The sequence below is a fragment of the Alligator mississippiensis genome, chromosome 16 (genome assembly GCF_030867095.1).
Source record: "Alligator mississippiensis isolate rAllMis1 chromosome 16, rAllMis1, whole genome shotgun sequence".
In the NCBI taxonomy this organism is placed as follows: domain Eukaryota; kingdom Metazoa; phylum Chordata; order Crocodylia; family Alligatoridae; genus Alligator; species Alligator mississippiensis.
Genome location: NC_081839.1, coordinates 29,886,674 through 29,910,041, shown reverse-complemented (window position 1 = coordinate 29,910,041; position 23,368 = coordinate 29,886,674). Strand labels below are relative to the sequence as shown.

Genomic DNA, 23,368 nt, shown 5'->3' with positions numbered 1-23,368 from the left:
TGTCGGTCTAATACAAGGTACGCACACATCCACATCCACCGATAGACACACACACCTATGCACATGTGTATTCGTTTTGGCGAGGGTGACGTCACGCGCGGGCCGCAGTGGCGCGACCGGCAGGCGGTGACGTCAACTCGGACTACCGCGAGCCACGCCCCCGGCCCCGGCCCCGCCCCCACAGCGCAGCGCAACGAGTCCGGCGCGGGGCGCAGGCAGCGTAGCGCAGCGCAGCGCAGCGCAGGTGAGGGGGGCGCGGCGCGGGGGGCGCGGGGGGGAGGGGCGCGGCGCCCCGGCTGCAGGCGCTGTCCCCCCGCGAGATGCTGCCCGTGGCCCAGCGGGCGCCCTGTCCGAGCAGCACGGAGGCCCGGCCACCCCCGTCCCGCCCCTGCGCTGTACTTCGCTTGTCCCACAGTGTACTCCCCGCGCACCTCGCGGCCCGCTCACCCTCCTTCCCTCGCTGGTGGGCACCAGCTCCCTGTTCCCCGTGTGTCTTCAGTAGGCTTGGAAGTGCCACTCGTGCACCCCACAGCCACGGGACCTGTGCACCACTGGACCTGGGAACCCACGGGACTTGTGCACAATGGGACCTGTGCAGCACGGGACCTGTGCACCCAGGAACCCACGGGACTTGTGCACCACAGGACCCGGGAACCCATGGGACTTGTGTACAATGGGACCTGTGCACCACAGGACCTGGGAACCCATGGGACCTGTGCACCATGGGACCTGTGTACCTGGGAACCCATGGGACCTGTGCACCACAGGACCCGTGTACCTGGGAACCCATGGGACCTGTGCACCACAGGACCTGTGTACCTGGGAACCCATGGGACCTGTGCACCACGGGACCTGGGAACCCACAGGACTTGTGAACCACAGGACCCATGCACCCAGGAACCCACGGGACTTGTGCACCACGGGACCCGGGAACTCACGGGACTTGTGCACCACGGGACCCGGGAACCCACGGGACTTGTGCACCACGGGACCCGGGAACCCACGGGACTTGTGCACCACGGGACCCGGGAACCCACGGGACCCATGCATCCAGGAACCCACAGGACTCGTGCATCCCAAAACCATGGGACATTACAATTAAAATTAATTGCTAGTATCTGTTAAGATCACGGGGAAATTAGAGAAGACTGCAGCACAACTAATTTTTTTTATGGGTATTGAGAAATGACACACAGGATGCCCTAGATAACTCTGGGTTAATTAGCTTGAAAAAAAAATGGGAATACTAATCTGGGATTCAGCTGGATAAAGGTAGGATGTTACTTGCCAGTTAGTGTGGTTCAACAGAATTAGGCCTTGTCAAACCAACCCAAGTTCGGTTTTTTTATGACACGATAACTTTGGTTGATAACTGCTTGGTTGTAATAGACTTAGTACCGCTTTTGTTTAAAAACGATCGCTATAAAGTATCAATAGAGCAATCATATAATGGATTAAAAACCTGGATAACTGACAGATTTCAAGAAGCTGTCATCACTGATTGGAGCATTTCTCATGGGCTTTTATAGGGTCTGGTGCTATTCTACATGTTCATAGTGATCTGAAGGTTGTTAGCAAGATGCTCAGGGAATGCCGATATCTCAATGTTCCTTATATCGGTGGTGATCTGATATGGGACCGATGTATCGGTAAACCTCATGAAATTGTATCCACGGTGAACAAACAGCTGTTTAGAAACAAGGCCCCTGGGTGGACGGATAGGGATAGGTGAACTGATCCTGTCATTTTTCCTGCACCGTGACTATGAAGATACCATAGCTGTAGTAGCCCTGGTCTCTTTTGCAAGTAAAGAACATGCCACATGTCGTCTAACATACTGCAACATGCTTGCGTAGACAGAACTGAAGTCAAGTGGAAGAGTTTGGATTCTGCATGCTCATTCACACACATGAAATGCGTGCTTCGCTTTGGAGCGCCAGTTTTTTTTTTCTTCTTAACCCAGGACACAGATCTCTAATGCTCTCTCTCTGTTACACAGGTGCAACAATGGATCTTGTCCTGAATGCTGCAGACTACTACTTTTTTACACCATATGTGTATCCTGCCACGTGGCCAGAGGATGAGCCCTTTCGACAGATTATAAGTCTCCTGCTTGTGACAAATCTCGGTGCGCTTGTCCTTTATTTTCTGTTCGCAACGCTGAGCTACTACTTCATTTTTGATCACGATCTGAAGAAACACCCCCATTTCCTGGAGGTAAGCAGGATTGCTTCTTCTTCCCCCTCTCATATAACCACTCATGAAAAAAATCACGCTTCCACTTTAAAGTAGTCATAGTTGATAGCGGCTAAAAACCGATTCAGGGGGATTACTGTAAAACAGTTGCAGCATTTCCAAGGCCGCATCCATGTTAGAGGGTTGGATCTGTTTAACTAAAATCAGTTTTGAAAAGATCTCGTTAAACTGGTGCTGTTTCCTAATACAGAAAAGGCCTGAGTATGAAACCACAGGGGCTTTCCATTTTAAATCTCAGAGAAGGTGGTTTTGCAGGACAAAATAAAATTTGCATGTTAATTGGAAACAAGGCATCATGATTTATTAATGTGTTTAATTTTGTTGAGAAGAACAAATGAACTTTGCTTTGAATTAGGAGCAAGTTAAATGAGATATTCACGGAGGCATTCAAAATTATCCTGACAGGGCCAGGAGAATAAAGCAAAATCCATTTGCCTAAGAATGAGGCAATTTTCTTCCTAAATTAACAGCCCCTTATGATGTCCACAGTCCACACTGTACTATAAATTAATCCCTGTGATAAATCATCGATTTTGAACCACAGGTCTTGTGTCTAGTAATCAAAAGAGAGAACTTGGAGGTGTTGCATGTGCTAAGGCTGTACTGAACGTACATTTTGCTGACATACTTTATGTTGGTTAGGAACGTGAGGGGGGACATTGGACCCCTGGCCCCCATAACTCTGAACGAGTTAGTCTCTGAGGTGCCCCACACTGGCCTTCTGTCTAACTTCAGGCTAACACAGCGAACTACCTCTCTCCACATAACTATGTCAGCAAAAGCTCCAGTGAGGACACATGAATACCATGACAGTCCTCTTGTTGGCATTGCTTACTTTGTTTAAGGGAGCAGAATAAGCTGTCCTAGCAGAGGGCAAAGTTTTTGAAAATGGCCACTTCAGACCCTCACATACAACTGCAGGGCACAGTACCAGTGATGCCCTACAACGTGCCATAGACGAAGGGAGGGGGGACGAAGGTATTGCCAGAGCCCCGTCCCGGCAAAGACATTGAAGCAATTTGGATTGAGCCACCTCGAGTCACAGCTTTGCTTCTGTTAGTTGAAACACTTGTCTATTAAACCAAATCAACACATTTAAAAATCCCCAAATTTAATCCACAATACTCCTTTATCCAATGTACCAGTAACTATAAAAAAATTCAGCTCTTTTGTGCATACGCACGAGGGCTGAATAGGTGGGCCTAATTCTGGCTTACTTTTGAGTGTTTGACTTTGCAGTGTTACTAATGGTGATTTAATGAGACATTGGGTACAATCATCTGCAGGGAAGTTCTGTATAGTTAAAAACAGTAAGAGAAGGAGAGAGAAATGTCCAAGAACAGAAGACACCGCACACTTGACAGGGCCCTTTTTGACTTGGCAAAGTCTATTAGTGGTGTCCTGATGTGAGTAAAGTGGGGCTTGCTTTATTTCAGGTACCACCCTGGTTCTCATTAATGTTTAAGGAAACTCCCCTACTGGTTTTCTGATATCTTGAATCATCCCAGTGACTAGGTGATGCTGACTGCAGTCAAGAATTGCTCTGCATTTGAAATCCACCAGTAATTAATGACAATCCTGGGCGGGGATGCCAAAGATTAAGTTGACTGTGGAGAAAGAACTATCTGTTTACTTGGCAGAACATGGTGAGGGGAATTGGAGTGAGTTGTAAGAAGGGTGGAAAGTAGTCTGAGTAATCTGAGTGTGGTTTGACTGATGCATTGAACTGGCTGTGGGGTGTGGGTGAAGCTGGCAGTACCTCTTCTTTCCCTGTTCTGTGATAAGTCAAGGTATTTGCTCCGGCATTTCACATGATCTTGAACATGCCTACACATGCACATACATACACGTGTGCACACACACACTCTTCTTTTTAAAAATTAGAGTCTACTTGCTTTTCCCATTTAGAATCAGGTGCAGCGCGAGATAAAGACCACTGTGCAGTCCCTGCCATGGATCAGCCTACCCACCGTCGCACTTTTCTTTGCAGAGGTCAGAGGTTACAGCAAGCTTTATGGCAATATTGAAGACTCCCCATACGGTAAGGACATTGCTCAGCATCCTAGCTCCATCATGGCATTCATTCTTCCCTTCCAGCTCGCCTGTGCTTCTAGCCTCATGCTCTCACCCGTGCTAGCCCCTCCGTTGTCTTCCAAGAACTGCCCTATCCCTCCTCTTCCCTACCTTAAAACCTAACTCACTCTCAACAGTAACAAGTCCTTTCCTGAGCTGTCGCCCTGTCTTATTTGCCAACTTTCAGGGAGAGAGACCGTGCCTTACTTAGGGCTACATCACTTGATGGAGCTGCCCAAATGGTTTATCAATATGGATTCATTAAGCTACGTGGGCTTTCATTTTTTTACATCTCGGCGTGTTGCAGTTAAGAACTGAACCTTCTTCTGCTTGCAGGCAAGAACTACCCTGCATGCTGTTTCCTTCCTTGTTATGGAGCAGCTTGCTTCAAAGAAAGATCTCCCAAAATAGTCTGTCTTGCAGCATGGAGCTAAAATGAAACCTGGTCCTCAGGGGGTTTTGTACTTGGAATGCAAAAGAGGCTGGTTAGCTAAATTCACCCACCTCTTTCTTCTGTGCCTTCTTGAAAAGAGCGAGTATTAACCAACAGCAACCCAACCGGTTGCTGTAAAGGTTAATCTCTATCTCCTTTGGCATGTAATAAATTACACAGTGATGCTGTGTCTCACAAGAATAGCATATTAAATTATGGAGGGCTGTTTCTCTTGATAGTGACACAACAGGGGGATGTTACTATTTTCCCCTGCCTTCGCAGCAAGTAAAATCTGAGATTCCAGCAGCCAGTAGAGGGCAGAATTGATTCTGCTTTTATTTTATTTTATTTTATTTTTTATTTTTTTTAATTATTTTAAGAACTATGTGGGAAAATTCAGGGAAGGCAGAAGGTGCTGGTTGAACAGTCCTGGAGTCTGAAGTCTTCCAGGTACAAAATAAAGCAACAACACTGCGGATTCCCCTTCCTATGCCAGCCACATCCCTCAGTAGGCTGTGGTCCCTCAGCATTCCCCTAGGAAGAGTTCTGCCTTCATGACCATTCACTCTTGGCCATCTGTGCACTGAAATCTAGTACCCAGAATTGGGCACAGTGTTCCAGCTGAGGCCTCACCAGCACTGAGTCACTGCTTCAGGCCCTGATCCTGAAAAGAGCTCAGTTGGGGCACACGAGCCTCCTTGACTTAGGGCTGTCATGCAGGAGCAAGGATCCAGGCCCGCTGCGTAAACTGAAAGACTGGAACCCAAGTCTCAAGCACACATGAATGAGGAGGAGAGTGCAATTTGGGGGCTGGTGACTCTCAAGCCTCTTAAACTCCCTTATCCATCCTGACTGTAAATTACTTGGTTTCAAGGCTTGCTTATACCACATAGCTTTGGCCATATCTGTATGCTGGCATAGCTGTATTGGCAGTCTCCTGGCAGTGATGTGGCATGTGCTGATGCAAGAGGCTTTGTGGCTGGAGTAGCTACACCACCTCTCCACATGGCATAGGCTAAGCTGAAAGAAGGCCACTTCTTTGGAGGTACTGGGGTCATACTAGGGGTTGTACTATATCAGCTGGGGGTGTGACCGTGTGTAGTATAGACCTGACCACTGGGCCTGGGCAGCTCTGTGAAAAATATACCCTTTGCTTTCAACTTGGTCTCTGCCTCCTTCAAGTTAGAAGGACAGACAAGTCATGTTGAACTCCCAGTGCCACTCCTAATTTATGCCATTGTAAATGAGAAAACGAGGCCCCTGGCATCTGCCTCTTGTCTAGAGATCATCATCTACCCTAAAAATAGCAGCCCTCATTTATTTTTCCACTCCTGGATGATGCAGATACCAGATGTTATGACATAAATGCTTCCTCTGTTTGCGCTTGCTGTATTTCATATTCCACACACAGCAGCTGCATCCCAAACAACTAGAATGCTTAAGCACCCATCACTATTTTTATAGTGAAGCTGGTGACTTTAACAATGAAGTCCATTATAAATAGACACTACACAACTCTGCTCTCATGGCTTCTGGTAGCTTCAGTTCTTTAGGTACATTTGTTAATAAAAAGCTGCTGACAATTCAGCCCATAACATTTACGTTTCCTCTTTAATGACTGGTGCTGTACAGCTCTGAAGGGCTGTGTTATCTCCCTGACATACAGCAGACTGTATGGCTCTGATTTAGTGAATTAGAGAAAATCTGACTCCAGATAGAGGCATCATGAACAGTGCTTTTAGATGTGCAATTTCAAGCTGCCAGAGCAGCCCACCTTGGCCCACAAGGTACATTTTTGCAAGTCAAATTCCATGCCTTTTTCTTTCTCTTTTTAAGAAATGCAATGGGGACATTTTCAGGTCCACAACCACCACAATGAACCTCCCTGTGATTTTGCCACCCCAAAATTGCACTAAGAACCTGACAGTTATTACAGTAGTGTGAAGTGGTCCCAATTCTGGACTCAGCTTCACTGTGCGACAGTACAAAGAGATGGTCCTTGCCATCAAAGCAAAAGATAAGGCAATGGCAGATGCAACAAGTAGTCATAGAAGCACATGGAAGCAATGCGATGGTGCTGCATTCTCTAGGTTTCATTACTCAGGCTATAAAAAAGGCAAAACCAACACAAACAAAAACAGAAGTATGGGGGTTTTCCTATATTAAAACATTAGTGGTTATAAGAGATAGTTGTGGTAGTTTTCAAGTCAGTCAGAAGGCAGGATACATATGCCCCTTTACAGACTAGCTAAATAAGATGGAGAGCAAAATCTTTCATGAACCCAAGTTCACTTCATCAGATGCCTTGTATAAGGGCAGTATTGCCATCTGACACCTCCAGGGAAGGAATCCTACCCGATCAACACATCAAAGAGCTACTCAACACAGCTCACAAAAACACTGTCATGGACCCAGAGGGATAGCCTTCCATCTTCAGCTCCCTCTGTGCAAAAATGAAGTTTATTTCCTACCTATGGGGACTTTTTATCATCTTGTACCATCTAAACTTTTCCCAGAGCCTGACAAAGGGATTTTGATGCTGAAAGCTTGCAGAAAAGGACAGTTTTCTTGCCATTTTCCAGTTGGTCTAATAACGTATCATTTTGGAACCAAGAGTTCTGTCTTTTTGTATTTGCTTATTGTTTGGAGTTGTCAAACTTCTGTAAATTGTACCTTTTATTTTAAGAATATTTCAGATAATTTTGCAGGGGTTTAGGTTGTAGCCGTGTTGGTCTAAGGATATAGGCAGACAAGGTTCCTTGGGTGCATTTGATATCTTTTATTAGACCAACCCAAATAGTTGGAGAATAGTTATTAAGCAAGCTTTCAGGTTCAAAACCCCTTTGTCAGGCTAAGGAAGCTGCAGCAGTCGGTGTGTGCTCTTCCTGGATGGGATGAAAAGTGAAGAAGCCAGGGGCTGGGGAGTCACTTGCCAGGCAGATTATATCAAAAATCCAATGTCTATGTTTAGTCCCTGATCTCTAGTATCCAGCAGGTTGATGAAATGGAGCTCATAGGCTCGTCTCTGGGATGTGTTGTGTAAGTTTCCCTTGAGGATCAGGACTGAGATTGGAGAGAGAGTGGCCCTCCTGTGAGAAATGTGCCCCCACCGGTAATTGGGTGTTTCTGTCTTTGATGGATTTCCAGTGTGCGTTCATTCTGGTGCGCAGTTGTTGTCTGGTCTCTCCTACATATCTTCCATCAGGGCATTTGGTGCATTGGATGAGGTATACTACATTTCTGGAGGTGCAGCTGTAAGATCCTGGGATGCTGATGGCTCTGTTGTGGGGTGTAGTAATAGCAGGGGTGGTGGAGATGTGGGGGCAGGTTTTGCATTTCTTGTCCTGGCACGGTCAGATAATCTTGACACCCAATCTCATTGTCATAATCTCTTCAAATCCTGAATTAAAATCAGCTTGTTTTTTTTCCCCCCTAGGGTGGTCTGGTGTTATCCTCAGTATGTTTTCTTTCATTTTCTTCACCGACATGTGCATTTACTGGATACATAGATTCCTTCATCATAAATGTATATACAAGGTACCCACAGCAATTATTATTTTTCTTAAGTGTAATGAAACTTAATAATAGCCTTGCAAAAAATTACTCACCCAGCTGGTCTGAGCTTGGTACTGGGAGCAGGAACTTCAGGTTGTGTCCGTTTTGGAGAGATGCCTCCCCATGACCTTGAGTAATTCACTTCTCTCTGCCTCAATTTCCCTGCTGAAGAAATAAAACTGTAAATGAACTCACAGAAACTGTAAGGGTCACTTCTAAAACACTTTGTCGATGAAAAGTACTGTATAAGAGAGGTGGCCTGTTGAGCCTGGTGACTTTTCACTTGTTTCAGGGGCCTCTGAATTGGCACCAGCTGCAATACAGGATTCAGCGGGGGCGAGGGGAGGGGAGGGTTTGCTGGTCTAGTATAAAATAAATGCTTGTCTTGTCATGGCTTTAATAGGAATATAATTAGATTCAGCCTGACCCACCACTTGAAATTCCATTGGTCTCAAAACTCTACATATAAAGCATCAGTTTAAAAATGACATGCTCAGCTTTGCCATAGTCATTTGAATACAGTGGATGGCAGCGGGGAAGGTCGGGGCCTGCTTCCCCACACTGCCTTGCCTCAGTCTGCTTGTTAAGGAGAAAAGTAAGAAAGAAACACAATCAGGATAAAATAGCTGTATGCCGACACCTGCAGAAGGCAGCTCAGGGCAGGGGGTTGCTTGGTGGTTGTGTGTTTCCAATCTGTGCACTAACACGGCTCACTTTTCTTCCAGCGCATACATAAGCCCCACCACCTCTGGAAGATCTCTACGCCATTCGCAAGCCATGCTTTCCACCCCGTAGATGGCTTCATGCAGAGCATTCCCTATCACATCTACCCTTTCCTGTTTCCTCTGCACAAGGTGACTTACTTGATTCTCTACATCTTCGTCAACGTCTGGTCCATCTCTATTCACGATGGCGCTTATCTTGTCCCAGATTGCTTGAAACATGTCATCAATGGCTCTGCTCATCACACCGACCATCACGTATACTTTGATTACAACTATGGCCAGTATTTCACTTTCTGGGATAAAATCGGGGGGTCCTACAAGAGCCCATCATCCTTTGAAGGAAAGGGGCCCCATGATTATATAAAAAAGCAAAAAGAAGAATGGAGCAGTAGGCAAAATGGCCACATGGATGAAAAATTGTTAAGTGGAGATAGTCCAAAGAATGAATAGATCTCTATGCTCACTATAAAAAAAGGCCCTGAATCTATTATTATTATTTACATAAATCCAGATAAAGAAAACCCCTCTCTTATAATGCTGTTCTTGGAGGTCAGTAATTTCCGATGCTTATAAGGGTTGTTACCTTGGGGTTATGTAGTTAAGAACCAAAACAGTCTCTTCCAGGGGTCATTTTATAGTGCAGATAAAGCATAAGATGAGTGCAATATCTAATGTTGATGCAATAACAAAAACATTTTTCTATAGTGCTTCATGCAAATGATGGTGCGTTACAATTGGGAGCGCCTTTTCTAACATAATACCTTGGAGCCATTGTTCTGCTGTAACAAAATGGGATCCTTTACTATCCTCAAAAGCATTCCCCTATGAGTGTGACTGTTTCAGACAGGTGCTTCACGCTACAGTAGTTCATGGAGAATTTTGCTGTTTGATCCAGGATACTACAAGTAGCATGATCCAGATAGCACCCCTCTGGTGTTGCATTGGTGGAATATTTGGATCTGAATGTACTTAAAAGGAAAAATGATACTCGACTGAAGCAGCACACTACTTTATATTGAGAAAGGTATATTTCAAACCTGTGCCAACACATTTTTCTGCCTCTGTATACAGATACCCCTGAAGTTTAACAAAAAGGAAGCACACGTATTCCAGAACCTTACTTACCAGGCACCTCCTAAAAATTCGCTTTGCCTAAAGTATAGACCATCTGAATCTAAAGGGAGCTAATGCTATTTGGGCAGGAAGTTGTGATTTAAAATAAGCTAAGAATGCCAAGAATTCCTATTTTTTAAATATAATCTTTTATGCTCTTCCTACAAAAATAAGTAATTGTGGAATTGTCTAAATTCATCTATGTATGCCATTACATTATTTATTTTTAACTAGAGCATGCATTTCTGAGCTGCTGCATTTACTACTGCCTTATACTTAGGCTACTAAGTTTAAAAAGATGAGGTCCCATTTTTAAGTCGCAAAGAAGTCTCTAATTTTTATAAGGATTAAGTAGGAAATCTTTGAAAAAAATGAGATAGCATAACTTTTTTGCACAGTGTATATTTTTTGCATTGTGTTAGACGATGTCATTTTATCCGGGGGAAGCAGAGAAAGTAATTTTGGTTTATATTCCAAAAACAAGACAGATTTGATCCAGCTTGTTTTGATTTACCCAAGCAAATTGTGCAGCGTGATATTTGGAAAAGAAAAAGAAGTCGTGGAGCCTCCACATAGTGCTCTGCTTCCAAGATGCCTTCAATATTTTATAAACAGGGTAATTTCTCTAGCTTTAGATGTATCCTGAATTCTCACCTGATGAAGAATTCTTCTCGAGTCTAGTTATTGTGGAGTGTTTTGGCTGTTATTATTCCTGTGGAAATCAAATGGTGGATAGAAATTCTGCAGTGACGACTATATTTTGGATGAATAAAGTGTAATTGTGCTCATTGTTTCGCAGAGTGAAATGCTTGAGCTTTCCTGTGAATATTACTTGGATGTTAACAAATTGTTTTAGTGGCTTTTGTTTAAGTTGACTGTTCCCCCTCCCTCCCCCCTTACTACCCAACAGATTGTCTTTTGAAGACTAAAAATAAGCAATGTGTTTATGAAACGTTTGCGTGATCAAACTGCAGTTCATGGCTTTGTAGAAAAACAAGCGTGGTTAAAATTATGAAGGCGCTGTCAAAGAGCTGTTGCATTTCTACAGTTCTTTCCTGCACCAGTTTAATTGTTAGCTGATTTCCCCTTCTCCCTGACTGTGGCAACTGTTTGTATTTTTTAAATGCTTTAAATTAAATGGTTGTCTGCTAACAGGCAGGTTACTGAGCACAACAGTTACTTTGAAGTGACGGGAGGGGAGGGTGGAAAGAGTTTTTTCTCCTCCATGAAGGAAAGATCCGTTCGTTCTAGCTGTGCAATGTTTAGTTTTTGTCTTGCATTTAGCAAAATGAGTCCTGTGACACTTCAAGGTTACTTCTACGCTGCTCCTCATTCAAACCGATTTGCTAAAGGCCAGAGAGCTGTCCAGTTGCTTTATGGCCAGAATTTGGAAACAGCGGAAAGAAGGGAGAGAGGCAGAGTCCATGTGATGCTGGGACCATACTGTCTTCCTTGCTTGGCAAAAAACCCCCCAAAACCCAAGACTTTGGTTCTGGGGTGCTGCCCACTCAGTAGCCTCCTCCCCTTGTGAAGGTGGAAGTAGAAGTAAACAAAAGCCACCACTGTCCCGAGACTCAATGCCATCTGTAGCAGGGTGACCTGCCTTGCCACAAGACTGACCCTATCACCATCTGTGGGCCATGCATATTCATGCTGCTTCTGTGGGCCATGCTCTGGAGTCCTTGTTCATGGAGTATCAAAAACCTTGGTGCTCACAGGGGTTGACGCTGTTGCATCCATAGCTGTGTGTTGGTTCCTGACCGAATTGGGGAACATGTGGGATTTAGGGTATGAGGTGCATCGTAGACGACCACTGCACAAGCAGACAGAGTCATGTAAAGGCCTCGCTCTTGTCTTGCTTACCTTACTGTAAGCCCACCCAGCATCTCACAGCAGAAGAAAAACAAGCACAGCTCAGTAGGTGAGGAAGGGCTTGGAAAGTGCTGCTGTGAAAGGCAATCCAGGTGCAATCATGCAAGTCACTTGTCCTCTCTTGTTTCCTTCCCCTGGTGCCCCTCTAAAAGGGAAGCCCACCGTTCCTTTTGTGATATGTTCTGCTGTGGGTACTCAAAAGGCCCCTCTGCAGTGCAGATTGCAAGTGAAAAATAATACGCAGACAGGATAAGAGAGATGTACAAAATAGTGTTTTCACCCACCCGATGGAAGCCTGGACAGCCAGGTTTTTCAGGGATACTGAAAAACACCTTAGCCGGAGTTCAGCTTGGGTCCTCGGCCGTGTTCATCACTTAGCTATGCAGATGCTAACACAGTGCAGTTCAGCTCCTTGGCAACGAGCTCAAATGGTCCATAGAGCAAGTGGATAATGAAAATATATAGAGGAGGTGTCATGACTGTACCGGGGTGATCTGATTTGCTTTGCTTTGCGCTACCAGCGTTGCCTGTAAGGCTGTTACCAGTATGTTTGATGTCAAGCATCCAGTTCCTTGCCATCTAATTTAGGTGCATGCGGTGGGAAGGGGAGAAGGCACGGAAATTGAGAAAGTAAGGTCAGAGCTTGGAGTGAGCTAGGGTATTTTTCCCCAGCAGGCTGCTCTTTGATTGATAGCAGGTAGCGGAGAGGCTGTCAGTCTCCTTAGGCCACTAACTGACTTGTTAGACAAACTTTTGGTACAGGAAGATAACCTTCCTAGGCTTGGCATGTGCAGCTGACTCAGATACAGATATTTGGACCCACCGGAGGCACCTCCTGAATGCAGGGAGGGGAGTCCTGGGGTCCCCGTAGCTGGGAACCTCCGCTGTGCAGGGTACAACCTGGTCCTTTCGGTAGCAGGCAGCACTTTTGACCAGGGCGCGCACATACCTGCTATCCCTCCAACAGTAGCTGCATAAGATAAGATGCCCAAGCAGGTTTCCCATAATCTAAACAAGTAAAAGCGCTTGAGCCCACAAAGCAGGGAGGGGGCTTCAGAGCGTGCTTTGTAAGTGAGAGAGAAAGGTGTTTGTTGGAGATGTGGGGAGTATAGCTGTGATGGAGATGCACCAGCCTGTAACACCGATGTTCTCCGAAGGAGTAATAAAGATGACGTTTTAAAAAAACATGCTCTGATGCTCATTGCTCCTTTCAAAGGGATTTCAGCAGAATAAAGATGTAAGAGAAATGTTTTCTACCCCCAGCCCATGGAGCAGACAGGCCTATTTCCACTGAGCGCCTTGTTCTTACTTGCCCCCAACTCTGCACAAAAGCGCAGCTGTTTTGTGGGGGTCACAGTAATAAAACACACGTGGGTTCCTGAAGGGCCCGGCCTTCAAGGCACTGCCTGGAGCTTGGCAAACTGGCAGGAGGCATCTTCTTGGGGGAGAGAGGTTTGGGGCCAAAGCCCACTTATAGGTAGGTAATTGTGTGAGCTGTCTCCATCTGTACAGCTGCTCATGCTTCTCTCAGCATGCCCAGAAACCTCCAACAGGCTCCATGGCAGAACAAGAGGGCCCAGGTAAGCGCATAACTAACTACACGCAAGTCGGAGGCAGCGCAGGTAGCCAAAACCCACAAGCAGGAATTCATTCTAGTCTTTCAGCCCAAAACTTGGATGACTTGATCAGAGTCCGAGACGTTGATGTTACGACCCGCCTTTTAGGCAGAGGAAGGTTTAAACGCGCATCTCCTACTTCAGCCATCATTTTTCTTACGTCCCTTTTCTATAAATTTCAATTACCGGTGGAAGTATTTTTGGGGTGGTCTGTGCGGTGAAATCACCATTTACCAATACAAATTGAATCGTACCAAGCCTATGCAGAATCACAGAGCTGATGCATCAGCGCTGTTGGTAACCTTAGCCCAGAGCTATCAAGGGAAAACAAGTCCTGACAGGCACCAAAAGCAGTTGCAAGCAAATAATTTACTGAGACCAATATAATGCTTTGTAGCTTTGCAGAAACCCTTGAAAAAGATGGAGATGCAGGGCCTGGACTACAGGCCATTTGGTTTGTGCTCTGGTACCCACTAACCCGGCTGTTGCTGTCCTGTGCAGGGGGCTATTTGAATGCCCTGTTGAGTGGCACAGTCAAGCAGAAGAGATGCATGCTGCTGCGCTGTCCCAGAAAGGGAGGCTCTTCTAGAAGATGGGTGGCATTTGCAGTGGTAAAACAGCCACGCATCTCAGCTCATTTATTTTCACTGCTACAGGCCCCTCACATTGCAGTCCCACCCTGGCTGTGTGTTAGTCTCCTTCTTGTGTCGTCCGTGATGCCTCTGACACTGCTTGCACAGACATCTTAGTGCTTTTGCCCACACACGTCAAATCCATCACCCCCCTCCAATTAATTTCCATAACCAGTCCGACAGCCTCCTTCAGCTCCTGCTTCGGACCACCTTCTTCAGGGATGCTAACAGAAACTGCCATGGACTGGAAGAGACCTCATTTTACAGGTCCCGCACCAGAGGGGAAGCATATGTGACAGACGGAAAACATAGCAGCCTCCCCATACTAGAGGCCAGCCCTGGGCCACTCGGCGATTGACTCGGGACAGGTTAAACAGCTTCGACCCTACGTCCGGGCTTCCTATTGTTTTCATTGCCTTGGGGGATTGTCGTGTGCCACTGAACCTGGACCCTTTGAAGGCTGCGGTCCCTCCTTCCCCGCTTTCCCCGCTCATTCTTCTAGTTTCTTCCCCACTAAAAATATGGGTAGGGTGGGCTGGCGATAAGCCTCCTGACCGGCTTGTGGCCCTTCTTCCCACCTTCCTAAGCAAAGGCATCTGCTTTAACGCTTTGTGAAATGGGATCTGCAGAATGGGTCTGTTCACCAGCCACCAAGACATGGACAGTCCAAAGGGAACGAATCGGCCTCATGTTTAGAGGCCTCAGGCTTGGCGGTGGCATGCACAGGGTAAGCCTCTGCCATCACTACCAAGCAAGCAGAGCAGATCCAGCCTCTACTGACCTGCTCCAGCCGACCCCGCAGGGTTTCCTCTCCCCTCATTGCCCCCTTCTCATCTGCAGTGTGCACGTACCTTGGTGCTGTGTCAAGAAAGCTTAGCCCAGGCTTTTTCTCAGCCTATTCTCAATATGGGGCCAAAGCTTCCTCTGCGGGAGCAGAGCCAGCGCAACCCTGCTTCACCCATTTCGGAGCTCAGCTAAAAGCTCTTCCCAATGGTCTCTGCACTTTTAATCCTCTCTCCCCGATGGCTATCATTTAACTCCATGATATTGCTACTTAATTCCAGAGCATGATAATAGCTGTCTGAGCATTTACTGTCCAAAGCCCTGCCGTATATTTTCTTGCATCAACTTGGTTTCTGCAGTTTCTCCGAGTTTATTTAAATTGGGCAGCTACCAGGCAAGGACTGTAGATGGTGCAAGCTAGTTTTCTTATGGTCTGCCAATAAGCAAGGGAGAGTGATGAACATTGAATACAGATTTGTGAACCAGATGCGTCCAGGTGGGGAGCTTCCCGAGTATAGGAAAGCAGGCAGGTACATGCAACAAAGAGGGATGAGACAGCTCCCAAAACGAATCCTGATTGATGTGCTGGAGGAAACTGCTCCCTCCCTTACTGCTTCTCTTATGCCTTTGTCAAATTGGGACCAAGGGAAACAGAGGTAATGAAACAACCAAAGAAAAAAAGAGAGATGAGGCCCAGGAGAAGAGGTGGGCAGGGGCAAATGTCTGATGAAAGGCTGATGCAAGGAAAGCACATGCATACAGGCTTGTGTGGTTTGCTTGATATTTGATTATGATTAGGGAAATGACGGCACTAGTCATTTTAATATGGGAAATGCACTTGAGTGTTCATACAACGCAGATGCACACTCAAGCGTCGCAGTGCTCGCTGACGTCCGTGTTCCAGCAGCACCTCAAAAGCCCAGCCGAAATCAGTGTTCTGCTACCACGATGCCAACATGCCTTCCCTGCCCCCCAAAACGGACAGGTTAAACAAGTCATACAAAAGGTTATGGAGCACAAGCCCAGAAAAAGCAAATGCCTTGCCCCAAGTCACACAATTTAGAGGTGGCAGAGATGGGCAGCGCACCCAAGTGCTCCATGTGAAGAACTCGACCTATCACCGTGGTTCTGCATTTTCATGCAGGCTTGAACCACTTTGTATTCCAGGAATAACCGGATAAGATTCTCCAGCTTGTTATACAGAAGATCAAACTAGATCACAGTGGCCAGTCCTGGGCTCCGGCAGCCCCTGTGTGTGACACATGGCAGGTCGGGGAAGGGACAGGCAGCTCAGCAGCAGACAGGGCAGGGAGTAGAAAGCAAAACAGCAAATTGGGCAAGGGAGCACAGGGAAGAAAAAAGAGCAGGCAATAGGACAGGGGAAGGGAGATCAGAGTAGCACGTGCAGAGAGTGCAGAGTCAATTTGCAGCCTGCCTGCCAGAAAGGTTAGTCCCCGCTGCACTAGATAATGGATCGGTGTCCCTTTATAGCAACTAAATGGGTTGATGTCCCTTTATGGCAAGGATGAGTCCCAACCTAAACCCAGCTTAGAACTAGAGCAAAACGAACACATCTGGGCTACACTTCTCCTGCCCTGTCACTCACCACCACAATTTGCTGATTTGGCAAAATCAGAAAGGTTTTGCAGTAACGGATCCATTTTAAGACACTTCCAGTGCAACCCAGCCTGCCAGGTAGACTTTATTTACTGCCAGCTCCTGGGCGGCCAGCTAATCCAGGAGCCTGGGAGGCTGGGAGCTAGCACTTACTGTAATTCAAGGCTTCTGGCTCCCCAACAGGATACCTGTCAAGCTACCGAGGACCCAGAGCTTCCTGCTGCTTGAGTGGTGGCCAGCAATAAAACTCACATGAATTGTATCAGCTCAAGTCAGCAACTGCCTGGTTCCCGGCAGGCTTGAAACAGAAAATCGGGGATATGAAGCAACGCATCTTTTTTGGAAACGCCGGGCTTGTAACATTTCGGAAATGAAAAGTTTCAGGGTTTCAATTTTTTTTTTTTGGCTTTGTCTTAATTCGGAAGGAAAAATATTTTCATGAAAAGTTTCATACAACTCATATTCCAATTCCCAGCCACCTCCAAATAGAAATGGTCAGACTTCAGGGAATTTGGGATCCTAACTTTGCATCTCAGCTGCAACCCAACTCCAAAGGCAGATGTGTTGTGAGGCTGCCGTGTAATTCCATAAGCTGCATCACCAACAGAGAGAGGAAATGTGCTACAAAACCATTGCACAAAGGATTATTCTGATGTTTGCACAGGGCATTGAAGAGTCACAGCTCTAAGTGCTAGGAGTTGTGTTTCCCCTTGTTCCACAGAGGCAGAATTATTTTTCTTCCCATTCCCCCCCTCGCCTGCCCACAAATACAAGCCTTCAAATGAAGAAGCAGGAAGCGCGTATAGAAAGTAGGCCATATGCCTTTCACAAGCACAACTTGGAGAAGGTCAGCGCATCAATCACATTAATTTTTCAGCTCATGCTGTATATCTAGAGTCCCACAGGCTACAATTCCCTTCCTGTTTTATAATTAAACATACTTCTTTAAAGCACAGGATTTTTACTGAACCTGGGGCTTATATATCATGGCTTTAGAGAACTATAAGTCATGGTTTTTCCATCATTTTCCCCAGATCATTGGTTTCAACTCTCCCCTCCAGAGCACAGTCTTATGTTCCCACTAATTCCTACAGGCTACCACATCATATTCTCTTTCAGTGAGAAATATTATACACAGCTTCACATATTCACGGGTGCTTATAACATCCAGGAGGTAGGTAAAATAATAATAAAATAATCATCCTTGTTTGGGGAGGGCATTAAGAAAAGAGGCATGAACTTCTAACTTGCATGTAGGTCTAACCCTGCAGAGTTATTGTATTAAAAATGCAGCTCTCCTGCACAACACACCAGGATAATATGGGACACCTTCATTAAAATTCAAAGCACAGGAGGTTTCCAATGCAGAGAGAAAGAAAAGAAAGAGGGCAGAAAATAACTGTGTAGGTCAAAGAGCATTTTATGGTTCTCTTTGAATGCATGGGGGTGCTCGATGGTAAAGGCAACCTGCATTCGGGGTCATGGATGTTTATAATCGAGATGCACATTTTTAAGTGCAGGCACGTAAGCACAGGGTTGTTGCACTAGCTGCAACGTTTCACGTGGATTTGGCACGCAGATCTGTTCCTTTGGAGGAAATCAAACATGCTGGATCTATTTACAATACATTTCCTGCCAGCTACAATCCATTGGCACTTAGTAATGAGTTCACACTTTTTTTTTTTTTGTGGGCATAAATATGCATATTAGTTGTACTGCCGCATCTGCTTTGTCTTCAGAAAGAAATCGCTTTATGATCACTTAGCTTAAGGCAATGGGATGAAATTAGAGCACGAAAAATTCTTGGGTTCACAAATTCTGCATGTCCAAGGTGCAATCATGCATCTACCTAGGTAATAATGAGGTGCACGTGGGCAGATCCTGTCACCTGCATCTCCCTGTGGGATGCTACACTGCCCAGGGAGCTACCTGCGGGGGTCCCATTCGGGGATTTGGCCCCCGGAGTCTGGATTCTTAGAAAACAGGTGTGATATGGGCTGCAAGAATGACTGCCAACACCAGGGGTACGGGGAACTGTGCAAACCAGAGCTGACACTTCCAAAGAAGCCTGAAAGGAGGAACGTGTGTGCATGTGTCGGTGCCCCCCTGGAAAATCATTGCACTGCATTCACATTAAAGGATTCCAAGACATTATTCTCGGTTTAATTGTAATTCCTTATTTCACGGGTGGCCTCTGTGTGCGGTACATGGCAAATCAGGGTGGTGCCAGGCAGCAGAGCAGCAGAAAGGGCAGGGAGCAGAAAGCAGAACAGCAGTTTGGGCAGGGGACTGGAGTGGCACTCAGGGAGGGCACGGGGCTAAAGTGTGGCACACCTGCCAAAATGCTTAGCCCCCACTGCCCTACTTTATAGGTAGGCAGCATGGTTAGGGTCTGATCCAAAGTCCATGGAAGCCGATAGAAAACTTTGCACCGAGCTACATGGACGGGTGATCTTAACTGCAAGTCCAGCGCGCCGGAGCCATCCCACCGCCTGGGCCTGTGCTGCTGCCCTGGGACACCCGGCTGAGGCCCTGGCTCAGAGGGGAAGGTCAGCACCAAAGCCTCATGGTGCATGATGCTCTTATGAAGTCGTCAAAGACTGAATAAGGGCACGAGCCAGTGCAACAGATGCAGCATCTTCACTTGGCCAGCACATGGGGTCTTTTGGGAAACGGCATCGTCAGAAAGGGTTTCTCACCTGCCTCTTCCCAAAGGCATTCCCTCCGCGAGCAAAACCTCCTCATATCGATGACCCCAGCCCTTCAGAAAGCCTGAGGACATGTCTCCACTGCAACTGCAGCTCTGACTGACCCCGGCTAGCTCTGAACTGCGGACCGGTGCTAGCACAGGTACTAGAGGGGCTCGGCAGTGTGGTGCCAAGCATGCCATTGCCACACACAGGAGAGGGTTTTGTCCTGGGAGGCTTCATCAAAGCCTCAGTAACATGGTAACTGGACACCGTCGCAGCCTGATTCCCCACCTTCTGATTAAGACTGATGCTGCAGGAAGGCCTGTCCAGACACACCAGTAATGCCCCAAGGTCGCTGCAGAAGCATCCCAGCCCCGGGAGCAAAGCAAGCACCAGCACAGCCCAGTTGAGACAGGCTCCTTGCTAAGTCCCTGGTCCCACCTGGCCTGCTTTTACTCACTGCCAGCTGATAGCTGCTTGGTTGCCATGGTGAAATAACCTGGCTGGTCTGCAGAATTAGCAGCATCTCTCTCTTTCTTATTAGCATAATAACTGAGCACCTCATCATTTATCCTCATAGCACCCTTGAGGAGGCCGGCATCTCCATAACAGGCACAGGAGCCGGAGACACTTGGTCACCGAGGAAGCCTGGAGGGATGGAAGAGATTGAAACTGAGGTCTCCTGAACCCTGAGCTGTCATTATAATCTCTGGACCATCCTTGCCCGGAGATAGGACCCCCAGGTCATGGTGCAGGCATGCACAGGGCCAGGTGTGGAAGGCTTTTCCTCACCCAGGATGCATCTATTTGCTCTGGGGTTAAACAGAGGACTTGGGTCTGAGATGCCGTCAATCCAGCACCCTCCCTCTGTCTTTACATTTTGCACTGTACACAGCTGCAATTACTGTAAGTATATTAACATACATATTTGAATATGTAAATGGTCAACCTAATTGCCACACAACTGAGTTAGAAAGGATGTGAGCAGTCACGTTGTTAAATTTATTGAACTTGACTGGAATTGCAAGTTAGCAGCGGGATAATTAGCTCTCATCTGTTTACCAGCCTGAACTTAAGTGGTGGGTTTTTCAGCTGATATTTCACTAGCTGGCAAAAGATGGTAGGTAAAATGCATGTTAAATATTTAATACGCTCTTTTCCTATCCAAATAATCCCACTTCACACAGTCACAGGAGCCTGAGATTCATCATGCCCCTGCGTTTGCAAGTCCTTTTCTATCAGTCCTGATATGAATTGCTATCGCGATGCAGGCTCCTGTAATACAAAGTAGCTAAGAAATAATGGTGCTTAGGGTGCTGGATTTTCACCCAGTGGTTTCTAAGAGCTGTGCAAAGGGTGGGCAAGCCAAAATTAGCATCTCCATGGTGCAGATGAGGAAACTGAGGCACAGAGAAATCTGGGGCCTGTATAGCCAAGATGCTTCTTAATAATATATGCCATAGACGTCAGCTGGAGTTGGGCGTAGGCAGTAGTTCTGCAAATTGAGTCTTAGGGTGAAGTCCAGGTTCCCCCAAAGCTGGTGGAAAAACTCCTATCGACTTCAACTGAGTCAGGATCTCATTTTAAATGAGCAGCCAGTGATGGTGATGTCCTACATTAGCAACACTTTGAAAAAACTGTGCCTAACTACCTTGCCTACAGGCCTATCCCAAGTCCATGTCAGAGCTGGGGATAACCCAGATGTTTCTCACAGCTGGGGAAATCTCAAAGTGGCAGCAATGCCCTGGTACCCAGCTGCTTTAACCTGAAGCCTTGAAGATCCCTGGGTGCCTCTGCAGTTTATTCTGAACAATGTTGTATGAGGCTAAAGATTATTTTGCAGCCAAACAGGGTTAGTTTATCGGGTTAGTTTATTTTTGCGGCAGCTGGAGAAGGGATTACAGCATAGCGATCGATAGGTCTGGGTTTACCATTTTCTTCATTTAAAAAAAAAAGAAAAAAAAAAGAAAAAAGAAAAAGCCAATGTACAGATGGACTGCATAGCAGCCACATAGTGATTTACTGCCTTAGAGACTATCTAATAATCAGCAACCCCTTTTTTAGCATGCCTCTGTATTGACCTTGCATCTTCACAGACAGCCTCTTGTTGCTATTCTTCCCCCTCCTCTGGTTAATAGTTTGGCGCAGCACACATATGAACCTGGACCCGCGTTTGAAGATTAACTTGGAATCAATAGCTGTGTCAAAGCCCGTGGGGGTGGTGCGGAAAATCAATTAGGATTATAGGAATTAAAGCTTCTGGAAAAAAACCCAGACAGGTGGGCTACATCAGCCACTCAGTTCAAAATAACATGCCTTCGGGTTGAATCATCTCTCTGGCTTAATTTTGATCAGGGAGTCTGGTAGCAGAAGATGAACCCACTTGCATGACTTGCAATGGCAGGTCTTCCCACTGCTTGAAGGGTGGGATGTAGAGCTGAAAGTAATAACTGGAAAATAATTCAGGACAGATGTGGCAGTTCAGACACAGCCTTAAACCAAGGAAAAATCTAGGTTGGATCTCTGCTTCCCACCTGGACTTCTCGATGGCCATGGGCAAGTCCCTTAACCTCTCAGTTTCCCCAACTGTACCCAGGGCAGAGAAGGACTTCCAGGAGTCACAGGAGTGTTGGACTGGGGTCGCTCACCAAAAACCATGAGCATCTGTGGTTCCCACTCTTGAAAATACAACACAACCAATGCAGGCCTTTTGATTTCCAAATTCTTCAGCTATCTCCCCCCACATGCCAACAGACTGCCTCATAGTCACGGTGGTCTCTGGGCTCCTGGGGTGAGGACAGACCTCACAGGGTGTTTGGTCCAAGTCAATGTTACATGCTCGGAGGATCGTGCAAACTTTTGCCCAAGATAACTGAATGGTCCAAGGTTATACAGTGCTCCTGGGATGCTGCAGACAGAGAAATGCAATTGTACCAAAGACAAACCAGAGTCCTGAGGCACAGAGGCTGCCAATGCACATCCAGTACCCAGGCTCTCTCTCAGAGGGAGTTCCTTCCAACTTGGTAATTTCCAAGAGTTTAAGCCTGAAAACACACCAAAAAAAACTCAACAAGAAATCCCAGTGCAGGCTGCAGCTGACTCCCAGTCCGTCTCTGTTTTGGCCGAATGCTGCTAGCCTCACTTCTTCCTCTCTGGCTACCAGGGTGCTATTATCTGCAGTGCTAAGAGCTGCAAAACAACAAAGCTACACATCCTTCAGCACCACTTAATGGCATCCTGTCTGTGAACCGTTGTTACTCATCCTTTTCCGCATACAGACACCTCTCCTCTATGGAGCACTTGTAACGCTGAATTCAGGGAATCCTGCTTATTCGGTGGGAACTCTCTTCCCTGTGCGGATTTATGAAGCCACCAAAGACAGAAATAGGAATTTAACCCCCATCTGCCTGATCCAGAAGACAGACTCAACTCTTTTTCCACGTACATTATTGCAATAAAATCTTTAGTAATTACACATTTCTCATTGCCATCTTACCAGAATGGTCAAGTTGGGGAACCAAGACATAAGATGGGAAAAGGCTCGCTCGGTAACTACAATGGTCCTTTTGGCCTTAAAATATAAGCCGATCCTTATATTATTATTATTATTACAAGCACCTTTTCTTTCCTTCTCTCCATAAAAAGCAAAACTTCCCATTTCCCATCCTGCGTGCTTGTAAAGTATTGTGTCGAACTGAAAGCCGCATGCAATATTATCTCAAAGGCAAAGATCGTGGCTGCTCTGTACCCCTTCCATGCACAAATGTAAATACACTTTAAGTATATTGATTTTTTTTTAATTCTTATTCTATTAACATCTAACCAAGCTGCTTCCCATTTTATAGCCTGTCAAATAATTTAATATAAGCCCTGCTGTAAATCTTAGTTTAGAAGCAACTCAAATTAAAAGTAATTATGTCTCCCCGTGGCTTTCAGATTGAGGAAAGCTTCCATTAAATTTACCTGTGACAACAATTCCCTTCGGCTGATAAGAGACAGTTGC

General features: G+C 46.2%; 2 protein-coding genes across 3 annotated transcripts in view; one reads left to right on the top strand and one right to left on the bottom strand.

Annotated features, from left to right (window-relative positions):
• Positions 1 to 23,368, bottom strand: part of LOC106738469 (uncharacterized) — a 118,788-nt gene that overhangs the window by 34,933 nt on the left and 60,487 nt on the right. For both annotated transcript variants that reach the window (XM_059719510.1, XM_059719509.1), the window contains exon 3: positions 8,371 to 8,482. The gene's annotated coding sequence lies outside the window, so the exon portion shown is untranslated. The remainder of the gene's footprint in view (positions 1 to 8,370; positions 8,483 to 23,368) is intronic.
• Positions 166 to 11,313, top strand: SC5D (sterol-C5-desaturase). The gene is made up of 5 exons (XM_059719511.1): positions 166 to 244; positions 2,000 to 2,217; positions 4,165 to 4,297; positions 8,199 to 8,299; positions 9,043 to 11,313. Exons 2-5 carry the CDS (start codon positions 2,008 to 2,010, stop codon positions 9,490 to 9,492), a joined length of 894 nt encoding a protein of 297 aa, XP_059575494.1. The 5' UTR covers positions 166 to 244; positions 2,000 to 2,007; the 3' UTR covers positions 9,493 to 11,313.

What these genes read in the sequence shown, in the direction of transcription:
- SC5D (XM_059719511.1), top strand. Translation starts at nt 2,008, where the DNA reads ATGGATCTTGTCCTGAATGCTGCAGACTACTACTTTTTTACACCATAT. An exon ending in AACACCCCCATTTCCTGGAG is followed by an intron (nt 2,218 to 4,164) that starts GTAAGCAGGATT and finishes TTTCCCATTTAG; the next exon opens with AATCAGGTGCAGCGCGAGAT. An exon ending in ATCATAAATGTATATACAAG is followed by an intron (nt 8,300 to 9,042) that starts GTACCCACAGCA and finishes CTTTTCTTCCAG; the next exon opens with CGCATACATAAGCCCCACCA.